The sequence below is a fragment of the Oryctolagus cuniculus genome, chromosome 12 (genome assembly GCF_964237555.1).
Source record: "Oryctolagus cuniculus chromosome 12, mOryCun1.1, whole genome shotgun sequence".
Lineage (NCBI taxonomy): Eukaryota > Metazoa > Chordata > Mammalia > Lagomorpha > Leporidae > Oryctolagus > Oryctolagus cuniculus.
This window is the reverse complement of record NC_091443.1, coordinates 9851764-9864685: the sequence shown is the minus strand read 5'-3', so window position 1 is coordinate 9864685 and position 12922 is coordinate 9851764. Positions and strand designations below refer to the sequence as shown.

The 12922-nt window shown below is 43.5% G+C and overlaps 1 protein-coding gene across 2 annotated transcripts in view; it reads left to right on the top strand.

The window, feature by feature from the left end:
• The window catches only part of CERS3 (ceramide synthase 3), a 107915-nt gene that overhangs the window by 37315 nt on the left and 57678 nt on the right, over positions 1 to 12922 (top strand). For both annotated transcript variants that reach the window (XM_070053524.1, XM_070053523.1), the window contains exon 4: positions 12258 to 12372. In XM_070053524.1, coding sequence (XP_069909625.1) covers positions 12258 to 12372 — 115 coding nt within the window. The remainder of the gene's footprint in view (positions 1 to 12257; positions 12373 to 12922) is intronic.

Below are 12922 nucleotides of genomic sequence, written 5' to 3'. Positions count from 1 at the left end.
TGCCTGTCAAAAAAAAAAAAAAAAAAAAAAAAAAGAAACTAATCTGGTGTTTCTCTCATGCACATTTTAGAATCTTCTCTTTATGTTTCACTGTGGTGAGTTTGCTTACAATGTGTCATGGTGAAGATCTTTCCTGGTCGTATCTATTAGGAATTCTGTGTGCTTCCTGTACTTGGATGTCCCTTTCTTTCTCCAAAGCAGAGAAGTTTTCTGCTGTTATTTCATTAAAAAGTCCTTATAATCCTTTCTTTCTCCATGCCTTCAGGAACTCCTAGATCCCACATGTTGTTGTTTTTTTTTTTTTTTAAATAAAATACTGTAGATTCCCAACAGTGTTTTTTAGTTTTCTAATTTCCTCTTCTTGTCTTTGGTTTGCCTGTATACTTTCCTGTGCTTTGTCTTCTAAGTCAGATATTCTTTCTTCTGCTTCACCGATTCTGTTGATAAGGCCCTCCACTGCATTTTTTATTTGTTCTGTTGAATTCTTCATTCTTTAATGTCTTTATGTTCTTTACTGTGTTAAAGTAAGTAAAGAGTTCAACCAATGGTATTAAGTAGAAAAAGAAAATAGTAAAAAATAAAATAATAAGCTGTTCCTCGACAGTCAGGACAAGGAAGATCAAGTCATTGCTTTGCATAGTGTCAGTTTCACTTCTACATAACATTTCTTTTAAATAGCCAGGTGCCTGCAATTAAATGCATAAATGTTTATAATCGTTACATCTTCTGTTGAATTGATCCCTTAATCATTATGTAGTGCCCTTCTTTGTCTCTTAACACTTTCTTCATTCTTTAATGTCTCTAAGATCTCAGTTTCATGGGAGAAACTTTCTTTCATGTCCTGTATGGATTTCAGTAGCTTGTGCATTTGCTTCTGATTACCTCTATGTAATCTTATGATCAATTTTTTGAATTCCATTTCTTGCATTTCTTCTGTCTCCTCATCTTCACAATCTAGTATTGAAGTGTCATGTGCTTTCAGGGGCATGATGTTGTCTTCCTTATTCTTGTTTCTTGGATTGGTGCATTTGTTGTTTGACATTTGTGGAGATACTGGTTGGTTGCTTCTCTTCTCCTCTCCTCTCCTCTCCTCTCCTCTCCTCTCCTCTCCCCTCCCCTTCCTTCCTCTCCCCTCCCCGCCTCTCCTCTCCCCTCTGCTCCCCTCCTTTCCTCTCCTCTCCTCTCCTCTTCCCTCCCCTCCCCTCCTCTCCTCTCCTCCCCTCCCCTCCTTTCCTCTCCCCTCCTTTCCTCTCCCCTCCCCTCCCCTCCTTTCCTCTCCTCTCCTCTCCCCTCCCCTCTCCTCTCCTCTCCTCTCCTTTCTTCTTCCTCCTTCCTTCTGCTTCCTTCTTCCTTTCCTTCTTGTTTCTTCTTCTTCCTCCTCTCTCCCCTTCCCTCCCCTCCCCTCCCCTTCCCTCCCCTTCCCTCTCCTCTCCTCTCCTCTCCTCTCCTTTCTTCTTCCTCCTTCCTCCTTCCTTCTGCTTCCTTCTTCCTTTCCTTCTTGTTCCTTCTTCTTCCTCCTCCCTCCCCTCCCCTCCCCTCCCCTCTCCTCTCCTCTCCTTTCTTCTTCCTCCTTCCTCCTTCCTTCTTCTTCCTCCTCTCTCCCCCTCTTTCACTCTTTCCCACCCTCCCCCCTATACCCACCCTCCCTCCCCCTCCCTCGAATGTGTGCATGCACATGCGCACACATGCTGTGCTGGCTTTCATATCATTGTACTATGACTCTGTAGAGAAGTGGAATGTCTGCTTTCAGTGAATCTCTGGAGACTTGTAGTGGGTGTGGCCAGAGAGCTCCATTCAGTTCTCTAGTGTTAAGGGCGTGCCTAAGATGACACACCCAGGTTTGATGTGATAAATCTTCTCTGCCTCTCTCTTTTTTTAATCAGAAGGGAGGTTTATTCTGCTCAACTGAGCTCCTCTCCTCAATGGAGACTGGTGCCTGAGTGCTACCCCAGTGGGTATAATATTCGTCCACTCTGTGGACCAAGGACCACACAAAGGATCTGTGCAATCCTCAGTGTAAGTTCAGGTTCCCCGGCAATGTCTCCCACCGGGTAACCAGGAACCCCCACGCTTGTGGAGTCCCCCACTGAAACTGCTCACTGTCCCAGCCACACCGTGAGTTCTCCCACACAGCCTCAGTTTTTTTCTTTTCTCACAGTCCTGGTACAGGAGCCTCACACAGCCATAAGCTCCTAGCCCCCTGTTAGTTCTCCCCACCAGAGTCAGGAGTCTCCACTCGGCTGGTTGCTGGGTGCAGACGTGAGCTGGTACATTTGTTATGTATGTCCAAAACGGTGTCTGCTCTATCGGCTTGTTACAGAACGCCATTGTAAAGTGATCGGAGAGAGAGAAACATGTCCATCCCGTCCTTTTTTTCTTTTTTTCTCCTCTAGTCTGGCTGATACACTTTCCTCCACAGGGCTCCGAGCCGGGTTCCCTCTAGGCTCTTCCTGCCACTTTTTCCCCAGTGGCCTGGGCCGCTGCAGTCTGGTCTCACTCACTTTGCAGTGCTGGTGCATAGTCTTTTGGCTGCTGGAGTCCTGAGCCGTGGGCACTCACACCCTCCACGTAGGTCTACTGTGTCCCTCTAATTTTGGTAGAGTTTCCTCTGCAGTTTTCTCCCTAACTCTTCCCTGAGACTACACTCTCTCCACTTTTTTTAAGCTGTCTTCTCCTGGGCTAGAGCAGTAAGCGCCCTCCCTACTCTGTTGTCTTGGAACCCCACAGTCAGTATTTAAGGAGCAGGCCTGGTACTTACCAGGTTCAACACTGCTGGACAGTCTTTTCTTTTCTTTCTTTTTTTTTTTTTTAAAATGTTTATTTATTTATTTTGAAAGTCAGAGTTACACAGAGAGAGGAGAGGCAGAGAGAGAGAAAGAGAGGTCTTCCATCTGCTGGTTCACTCTCCAATGGGTGCAGATGCACTGTTCGAAAGCCAGGAGCCAGGAGCTTCCTCCGAGTCTTCCCACATGCATGCCATCTTCCACTGCTTTCCCAGGCCATAGCAGAGAGCTGGATCAGAGGTGGAGCAGCCAAGACTTGAACCGGCGCCCATATGGGATGCGGGCACTGCAGGTGGCGGCTTTACCTGCTATGCTACAGCACTGGCCCCGGACATCTTTTCTACTGTGTTAGCACTGCTCGAACTTTCCCCGTGAGGCACTTTTGATGGCCCAAGAAGAAATGGCTTAAAGAGGGGGTCACCACTGTGAACCTTAACTAGGCTGTCTTAAAAAGTCCTGTAGGTCTGACACCCAGTTTCAGCACATCCTGTGGTACACTTACCACAAGAGAGCTTCCTTCTTCAGTCCTGGACGGAATCTGCACTACACCTTCTCGCCCCGGGAGGGGAGCAGGAGCAGGGACTTGGGTAGCTCAGTCTGTCCTTGGTGCTAACCAAGAGCCAAGCACTGAGGAAATAATGTCCCTGCCTCGAAAGCAAGAAAGGCGAGACAGACGGTCAGAAATGAAGAAACAGACTGAAAGTGGCTGACACTTGCTTTGTGTTTGCATGCTCAGTCCTTGCAGGTGTTGGCTAGCGGTCGAGGTATGCCGTGGAGGGAAGGGGCAGCTGACTAGTTTACCTCCTGGGCATTCGTTATGTGTCTCAAGTGTAATTTGAAAGGAATTTAAGCTACTCAAGTTTCAACACTTGCGGAATAAATACATTCTCTCAAAATAAATTAGGGTCCCGGAAGAGACCAAAGCACGAGGGGAGGTGGAAAAAATCCCAAAAGTCACCTTTTTAATTTCACTTAACTGTATGACTGGCCCTCCTGCCTCCATCATTTCTGCTTGGCAGCATAGGTCCAGTGGGGCGGTGTGTCCACCATTCTGGCAAGAAGGCTGGGGGAGGTGGAGCAGTCCAAGTGTGCTGATCGACAGGAGTGGAGAAAGGACTACCACTGACTGTCTTAAAACATGTACATGAGGGGCCGGCGCCGTGGCTCACTTGGTTAATCTTCCGCCTGCGGCGCCGGCATCCCATATGGGCACTGGGTTCTAGTCCCGGTTGCTCCTCTTCCAGTCCGGCTCTCTGCTGTGGCCCAGGAAAGCAGTGGAGGATGGCCCAAGTGCTTGGGCCCTGCACCCGCATGGGAGACCCGGAGGAGGCACTTGGCTCCTGGCTTCAGATCAGCGTAGCTCTGGCCATGTGGCCATTTGGGGGGTGAACCACCAGATGGAAGACCTTTCTCTCTGTCTCTCTCACTCTCTGTAACTCTACCTGTCAAATAAATTTTAAAAAAAATATGTGCATGAGACCAGGGTTCTGCGTGGGAACCATGTTACTCCAGATATTTTTGTCCTCATTTATAAAACACTTTAAAAAACTCTCCTTACAGAGTGTCTGCATGCTTGGGAATTGGACTCAGTCTTCCATCAGTAGGCTGTTGCTTCTACAAAAGAGTTTTCAAAAGTTCATAGAAAATTCACATTATGAAAAAGCTGTGCATGGATTTCAAACGACCTTTTGCACCAAAATAAATTCATAATTCTTTTTGTCTATGAACTTTTGATGTGCCCTCATACTTATGAGAAGTGTTTAAACTTAACATACTTAGTATCTGCTTAGTCCTACATTTTATTCTGTGACACAATACTGAAAATAAACAAGGCCTGAGATGGCTTAACTTTTGAGTCCCGTGTAGCCGATGGGTGCTGGCCAGAGGGGTGTCAAGGTGTCAGAGTGGGGCCACCTGAAGTTTCAGCTCCACAGCAGCAGCCGGCCTGAGGGCCCTGCTGGTGTTTACCCTGACGTGGGACCATTTGTGTGGCAGCAGAAGTGTGCCGCCTCTTCTCCTTCCTCTCTGGCTTTTTTTTCCCTACACTGTATCAATAAAATAAATGTTTAGCTCAGAAATCTCTCAGGTCTATTCTGGAACTAAGACTTACTATATCCTTCCTCCTTTCAGTTCTGTTTATCAAATATTTGTTGTGCTTCTCTTCTTTTTCAAAATTGATTTTATTTATTTATTTTAAAAGATTTATTTATTTGAAAGGCAGAGTTAGAAGGAGAGGGAGAACAGGGGAGAGAGAGAGAGAGAGATTGATTCCAACTGCTCATTCACTCCTCAAATGGCTGCAACAATTGGGGTTGGACCAGGCTGGAGTCGGGAGCCTAGAACTCCTCTGGGCCACCCATGTGGGTGCAGGGGTGCGAGGGCTTGGGCAGCTTTCCGCTACTTTCGCAAGTGCGTTAGTGGGAGCTGGTGGAAAGTAGAGAAGCCAGAACTTGGACTGGCACTCACGTGGGAGGCCAGCGTTGCAGGCGGGGACGTAGCCTGGTGTGCCACAGTGCCGTCCCCAAAACAGATCTTTAATTAGGTCCTTATTCATATTCATCTACCTGTGTCAGAGAAGGTGATAGATTTCCTAGGTTTATTTGAAAAGGGAGGAGGAAACTGAATCTGAAAACTGTATTGTATTTATACAACTTCTTGGTTCTTTTAAAAAGTCTTTATTTTATTTGAAAGGCACACACATACACGGGATTGGGGCGCAGAGGGTGAGAGAGCTCATCTGCCAGTTCTTTCCCCAGTGCCCGCAACAGCCGGGGATGGGCATCCAAAGCCACTCCATCTGGTGTGCAGTGCCCTGGAGCCATTATCTACTATCTCACAGGTGTCATTAGCAGGAATCTGGAATCAGTAACACAGCTGGGACTTGAACCCAGGTTCTCTGATGTGGGATGGAGGCCCCCAAGCGAGGTCTTAACAGCTTGCCAGACATCCACCCTGTATGTACTTCCTCTGTTCTATTAAAAATGCTATTTCTGTCTTCAAAGTGAACAGAGAGGACCATCTTTCTCTTGTTTGAATTAATGATTTTAATATGTCTTTGTTCCTCATGTCAGCAGGTCTGCTGTGGACATGTCTCTTTATTCAAACGTGTATACTTGACACTTATCTCTCACATGACCCTTTGACCCTGGAGGGAGGAATGTTATATTTGACCCTGTGGTTGGTTTTATTCCATTGCTACATAAACCTTTAGTTCAGTTCCACTTTGCTTTTCTCTTTTTCCAAATTTTTTCATTTCTAACATTTGAAGAGATAGCATTGAGTGAATGTAATTGAGAATAATACTACTCTATGAAACCATTTCATATTTGTGTTATTCTACTTGTGGAAAAAATGGTTGATTTCTCCCATAAAATGTTTTAACTAGTAGTATGGATAAATTAACCAATATCATTATTTGTCCAAAACTTTGTCAAATATATTTTTGAGATTTAGTTAAGTTTAAGGCTATATTAGTTTTTTTTCAGGTTTAAACACGAAATTCATTTGTTTTATATATCTTAAATGTAGTGCACAAAGGTACATTTGTGTGTGTGTGTTAATTCTTTTTTAAAAATTTTATTTAAGGTAGACAAATTTCATGTACTTCCTATGTACAGATTTGGGAGTGTGATGATACTTCCCACCCTACCCTCGCTCCTGCCCTTCCTCCTCCTTCCTTATGCTGATAGCGAAATCATTAATCAGATTCCTCAGATCACAAAGACATATCACATCGTCTTTGGTTTGTGTAAGAGGTCTTCTGAATTACTTTTTCATTAATTACCTTTTGTCTGCATTCTTTGCTCACAGTCCTCACCACTCCCACCCCTCACTGTGTTCTGATGCATTTGATAACCCTTTGTTTGTATGACCTAGTAAACCACATGCTTTGTGTCCATGAACAAGTATAATTAGTTCTCATAAGTGGTAAGGCCTCATTTCTTTCTTCTTTTTTTAAAATTTATCACTGTATTTTGTGATATGTTCACATTGCTCTGTGTACAGCTGGTGAATAATTAGCTTGTTTTTATATGTCTGTGAAATGTGTGGTCCATTTCCAAGAGAACTTAGTCCATCTGGAAGTTGAACTGACTTACACTTTTTATCAGATTATCTTAGTACATTTTTTATCCAATTTCCACGGATAAAAATATTGAACTAAAGAGATCAGTGATAAATCATTACTAAAGTTTTCATTATTAAATTAAACGCAGAAACTTCTAAGTAAGTGCTAGGACAGACTGAGCAGAAGCGAGCATTCGCACAAACTGAAGGAGACTAGGGACATGTCACTGTTTTACAAATAGACTTTCCTGAGATCTGATTTTTATACAATGAAGTTCATCCAAAACCCAATGCATTTTGACAAATGTGTACAGTCACGCAACCATCACCAAATCATAAAATAGGTTTCCATTATCTGAGAAATTCCCTTGTACCCATTCAGTCCATCTCCTCCCTGCCTGTCAGTCCCTGGCAACCTACTTTCTGCCACTATAACTGCATTTTCTAGGATTTCTTGTAAGTGGATCATAGACTATAGTCTTATTTGTCTGATTTTTTCATTTAGCATAAAGCTTGTGAGACTTTTGTTTGTGTTGTATGTATCTATGAATCATTGTTATTGCTATACCCAATGTTATGGATATAGTGTACTGCAATTTATTTATCATTATATTATCAATATAATATCATTGTATTGGCTGATGGAAACTTGTTTGTTTACAGTTAGGGTCTACTACAAATGAAGCTGCGGTGAACATTTCAGTACCAGAATATACTCGGACGTACGCTTTTATTTTCTTGGGAAAGATCTAAAACATTTGCTCCTCTAAAGACACTGTGAGTGTCTATGTGTGCAGTGGTGTGGGGAGCAACTTGGACTAGACTAAGTTACTGGAATTAAGACTTATTCTATGCATCTGCTCTCCCACAATATGGCACTGAGAAGGGAGTAACAACTTCTACGCAGCTGCCTCTCGCCAACTTGAGTGATGACCTGCAGGAGCTGATCCTGCTCCTGATTGGAGGAGAGCAGCGTACTCGGTGTGTGGGTAGCAGAGTTGGGATTGGTGGAAGAGGACTATAAAGGAGGAGAGAGACAACATGCACCAGGAACATCTAAGGGGAACATCCGGATAACATCCCAGCAGCCCCCGAGAGAGCCGGTCGGCGGTGTGCCGCTCCCCCGCAGAAGTGGGGAAAGTGGCTAGGGGGAACCGCCCTTCCACGGAGGTGGAAGGGACGGTAGCCAACCCGGGAAGAACCAGCAGCAAACCCGGGAAGGGCCGAGCAGACAAAAGAACAGCGCAGGGTCCTGTGTCGTTCCTCCGTGAAGAGGGGGAGCGACACAGTGGGATATTACTCAGCACTGAATGGAAACAAACTACAAATGCACACTGTGACACTGTGACATGGCTGTCCCTCAGAAGTGTGCTCAGTGCAAGAAGCCAGACACACACAACTGTACACTCACACTGTATTACACTTGCGTTAAATACCCATCAAAGGCAAAGCCAGACACACACAACTGTACACTCGCACTGTATTACACTTGCATTAAATACCCATCAAAGGCAAAGCCAGACCAACAGAAAACGGACTAGTAGTTGCCTAAGGCAAAGGTGAGAAGAAACAGGGATTAACAGTAGCAGCCTGCAGGATCAGATTGGGGTGATAAAAATGTTCTAATACCAATTGTAATGGTTGTACAACTTGGTAGAATTCTGAAAAAGTCATTGAATTGTATATGCGAAACAGTTGAATTATATGATACACAACAATGCCTTAAAGTTATTTTTTCTAAAAAAACCACATCGCATAATAAAATGTAAATACAAGTCATAGACAGAGAGAAAATATTTGTAAAGTGTATATCTAATGAAGGACTTAAATTCAGAATATATAAAGAATTCTCATAATTCAGTAATAAGCAGAAGTAACTTAGTATTTGAAATAGGCAAAAGATTTGAAAAAAAAAAAAACTCCATCAAAGGACATATGAAGATGGGAAACATGCACATAAAAAGATGTAATTTAGTCATTAAGAAAATAACATTAAAATGTTATTTAGACACTAAGATCACAATGTCTTAGAAGTTAGCAACAACGTCAGAGTAGGGGCCTACACAAATCCTCTCCTCCATAGCAGCAGCCTAAGAACCAACAAAAATGATCAGAATCAAAATTTTCAGAATTCAGAATTAGCTGAAGGCTTACAGCAGGCAAGGAACTGCTACTCAAGAAAAGTGGCCAAGTTTCCCTAAGAAGAGTGAGCCTGGGACACTTGTCCTTGCCCTGTTCCATCCTGCCCTCGCCACACCTGTGATAGCCCTCAAATACCAGGAGCCCACAGTGACTGCCTGGCAGCTTTTGAAGGGAGTTCTGCAGACTTGGCATTGCATCAAAGCGTTGTTACTGGAGGAGGGTCATTGTCAGACCTGCCGGGTGACTTCTTGGAAGACACTTACCAGCAAGGCTGTCTTTATTGGACCAGACTTGGTGGGGAAAAAAAAAGCCTTTTCCCTGGAGATGTTTGTCTAAGCACAGTTGCAGACTTTAACATCTCACTTTCAGTAATGGATGGAACAACTTGGAGGAAGATCAAGAAGGAAGTAGAACACTTGAACAGCATTGTCAGTCAACGGGCGCTGATACACATCTTGTCGTGTGCACAAAGAGCATGTTCTAGGATGGATGGAATGTTAGAGGTGCTTGGGACGACATAAAAGTGATGAAGGGGAGAAAGACTGTCCACCAAGTGAGACGGCACTCCAGAATAAGAGAAATTAAGACACCCTCAAATAAACGAAGCTCAGACTGAAGGGAGAATAATATGTAAGGGAGTAACTTGAATCCACAAGGAAAAATGTGGAAAACAAGTAAAGGTAACCTGTGTAAAATATCAGAAAACAATGTAACTGCATTTTTTGCTTTTAACATTTTTCTCCTGATTTAAAAGACATTTGCATAAAATAATAATCATAAATCTGTGTCATGGGTTTACATTTCATAAAGATATAATTTGTATGACAATACTAGTACCAAGGAAGCAGGAAATGCTGGAGGTTTTGTATCCTATTGAAATCAATTTGGGATTAACCTGAACGAGGATGTTACAGTTTAAGATGCTAATTGTAATTTCCTGTTTTAAGTTCTAAAAAATAACTAAAAGAGTAAAAAAAAAAATGAGTAAGGAATTAAAGTTTACACACAAACACAGCAACAGAGTTTTGATATGCATGGGACAAGAACTAACAGAACTGAGAAACAGACAGCAGTAGTACTCGCAGACTCAGTACCCCGCTGTCAATAATAGATAGGACAGCTCGGCAGAAGATCAAGAAGGAAGCAGAAGACTTGAGCAGTGCTGTGAGTCGCCCAGCGCTGACAGACCTCTGTGGAGCGACCCAGCCAACAGCATCAGAGTGTTTGTCCCAGGTGCAGAGAGCACTGTGTCGGAGAGATCGCTTGTTAGTCTTCATAAACGTAAAAGGGTTGAAATCACACAAAGTATGTTTTCCAACCACAATAAAATGATATTTGACATCAATAACAAGAAAACTGAAAAATTAACAAATACATAGAAATTAAATAACATTTTAAAAATTTACGTGTTAGAGTGAGAGAGCGAGAGAGAGCTATCCCGTCTGCTGGTTCACTCCCCAGATGCTCACCATGGCTGGATCTGGGCTGGGCCAGAACTGAAGTCAGGAACCATGTACTCAATTTAGATCTCCCACGTGGGTGACAGGAAGCCAATCAGTTGAACCAGCCCTGGGTCTGCATGGCGGAAGTGGGAGTCAGGAGCTGGAGGCAGCAATGGGATGCTGCGTCTCTCCAGTATGGGATGCAGGCCAGACGCCCACCTCCGAGACATACTTAAATACGCAGTCAGAGGCTAACTCATAAGGACAATTAGAAAATATTCAGACCAATGAAAAAGAAGATCCTATGCTCGAAATATGGAATGCAGCAATTTCAATAGAGGGAAATTCATAGTTGCAAATACCTAAATTTAACAAGAAGAAAGAAATCAATCATCTCACCTTCTATCTCAAGAAATTAGAATAAAATCAAACTAAACTTAAAGCAAGCCAAAGCTAGGAAATAACAGAAAAGAATGGGAAATCAGCCAGAACTAATACATGCCCAGTAGAACTGCTTGAGGCTGGAGTACCAAGGGTTCACAGGATAATGGAAAACTGGAGCCCTGTAGGGAGGATTCAAGATGGTACAGCCACTTTTTTATTTTATAGATTTCTTTATTTATTGAAAAGGCAGAGTTAGAGAGGGAGAGTTAGAGAGATCTTCCATCTGCTGGTTCACTCCCCAGGCAGCCCCAACGGCTGGAGCTAGGCCAGACAGAAGCCAGGAGCCAGGAGCTTCTTCCAGGTCTCCCACATGGGTGCAAGGTCCCAAGTGCTTGAACCATCTGCTGCTTTCCCAGGTGCGTTAGCAGGGAGCTGGATTGGTAGTAGAGCAGCCAGGACAGGCACCTATTATATGGGATGGCGGTACTGCAGGCAGAACTTGATCCGGTGCACCACAGCCCTGGCCCTGGTACAGCCACTTGGAAAAGCAGTTTGTTTTAAAGTTAAATGTACACTTGCCTTCCCACCCATTCATCCAGTTCCTAAGTATTTACTCAAGAGTCGTACCATTTTTTCATGTGTTAAAATTTGAAATTACATACTAATTTCTTTAAGAGTATGTCACCAAGTAAAATTTTTTCTAATAACAATTTAATCCCTAGCAGTTTTTTAAAAATATTTATTTATTTATTTGAAAGTCAGAGTTGCACAGAGAGAGAAGAAGCGGTGGCGTTTGGGGGGAGGGGGAGAGTTTCATTCCACTGGTTCACTCCCCAACTGGCTGTAATGGCTGGAGCTGCATCAGTCCGAAGCCAGGAGTCCGGAGCTTCTTCCAGGTCTCCCATGTGAGTGTAGGGGCCCAAACACTTGGGCCATCTTCCACTGCTTTCCCAGGCCATAGCAGAGAGCTGAATGGGAAGTGGAGCAGCCAAGACTTGAACAAGTACCCATATGGGATGCTGGCACTGCAGGTAGCAGCTTTACCTGCTACACCACAGTGCCAGCCCCCCAGCTGTCTTAAAAATGAAATTCTAAGTAGGATAGTCATCCTAATTCCTAATATTCATGTATAAGTATGTGTGTTAATATAAAATAAATTTTAGAATTTGTGCAAGTATTTTATTGTATTTTTCTAAATTGTTGCTTGTATATAAGTCCTGAAAATTTGTTTGCCTTGCATTGTTATTTTTTATTTTTTTGGCACATGAACAGGGACTTGAGTGCCTTGCACTTTTAAGAGGCAGGCTGTTGGCTGTACACAGCCCCAGTGACAACACAAGCTAATGGTTGGCGATTCATGGGGGAACTGGTCACAGCTTCAGTTCTATGCAGTCTGTGGATTCACTGTCCACCACTGAACTGACTTTCCATATTTTTGTAGGTTTGTTGCTACACCTCTAGCAAAAACATTTGGCATTAAAGAGACAGTTCAAAAGATTATTCCAAATGCCACCTTAGAGAATTTTTTCAATCATTCTACAAGGCATCCATCACAAGTAAGTACCAGTTCTTTAATTTCTCTCCTCCCTCCCTCCCTCCCTCCCTCCCTGCCTTCCTTCCTCTCTTCCTCTCTTTCTTTTTTTCAATATTTTCCTTTTGTTTATTTGAAAGGCAGAGATACAGAGAGAGAGGAAGAGACAGAGAAGGGAGATCTTTTATTCTCTGGTTAATTCCCCAAGTGGCCACAACAGCTGGGGCTGGGCCAGGCTAAAGCCAGGAGCTTGGAATTCCATGTGGGTTTCCTGCAGGAGTGCAGGGGCCCAAATACTTGAGCCATATTCTGCTGCTTTGCCAGGTGTACTAGCAGGGAGCTGGATTGGAAGTGGAGCAGCAGGGACTCTAACCGTAGGATGCTGGTATCACAGGTAACCTTCTGTGTGCTACAATGCCAGCCCCAAAACCTCCTTTCTTAATCATCTGTGTCTTATCTCACTTGTACCAAAAAAACTCCAGTTGACTACAAAGAATTTGATTCATTTGGATTTGTTTCTTTGTGCTATTGACAGGTTATACAGCATCTCAAATGTAACTCAAAGTTACAAATAC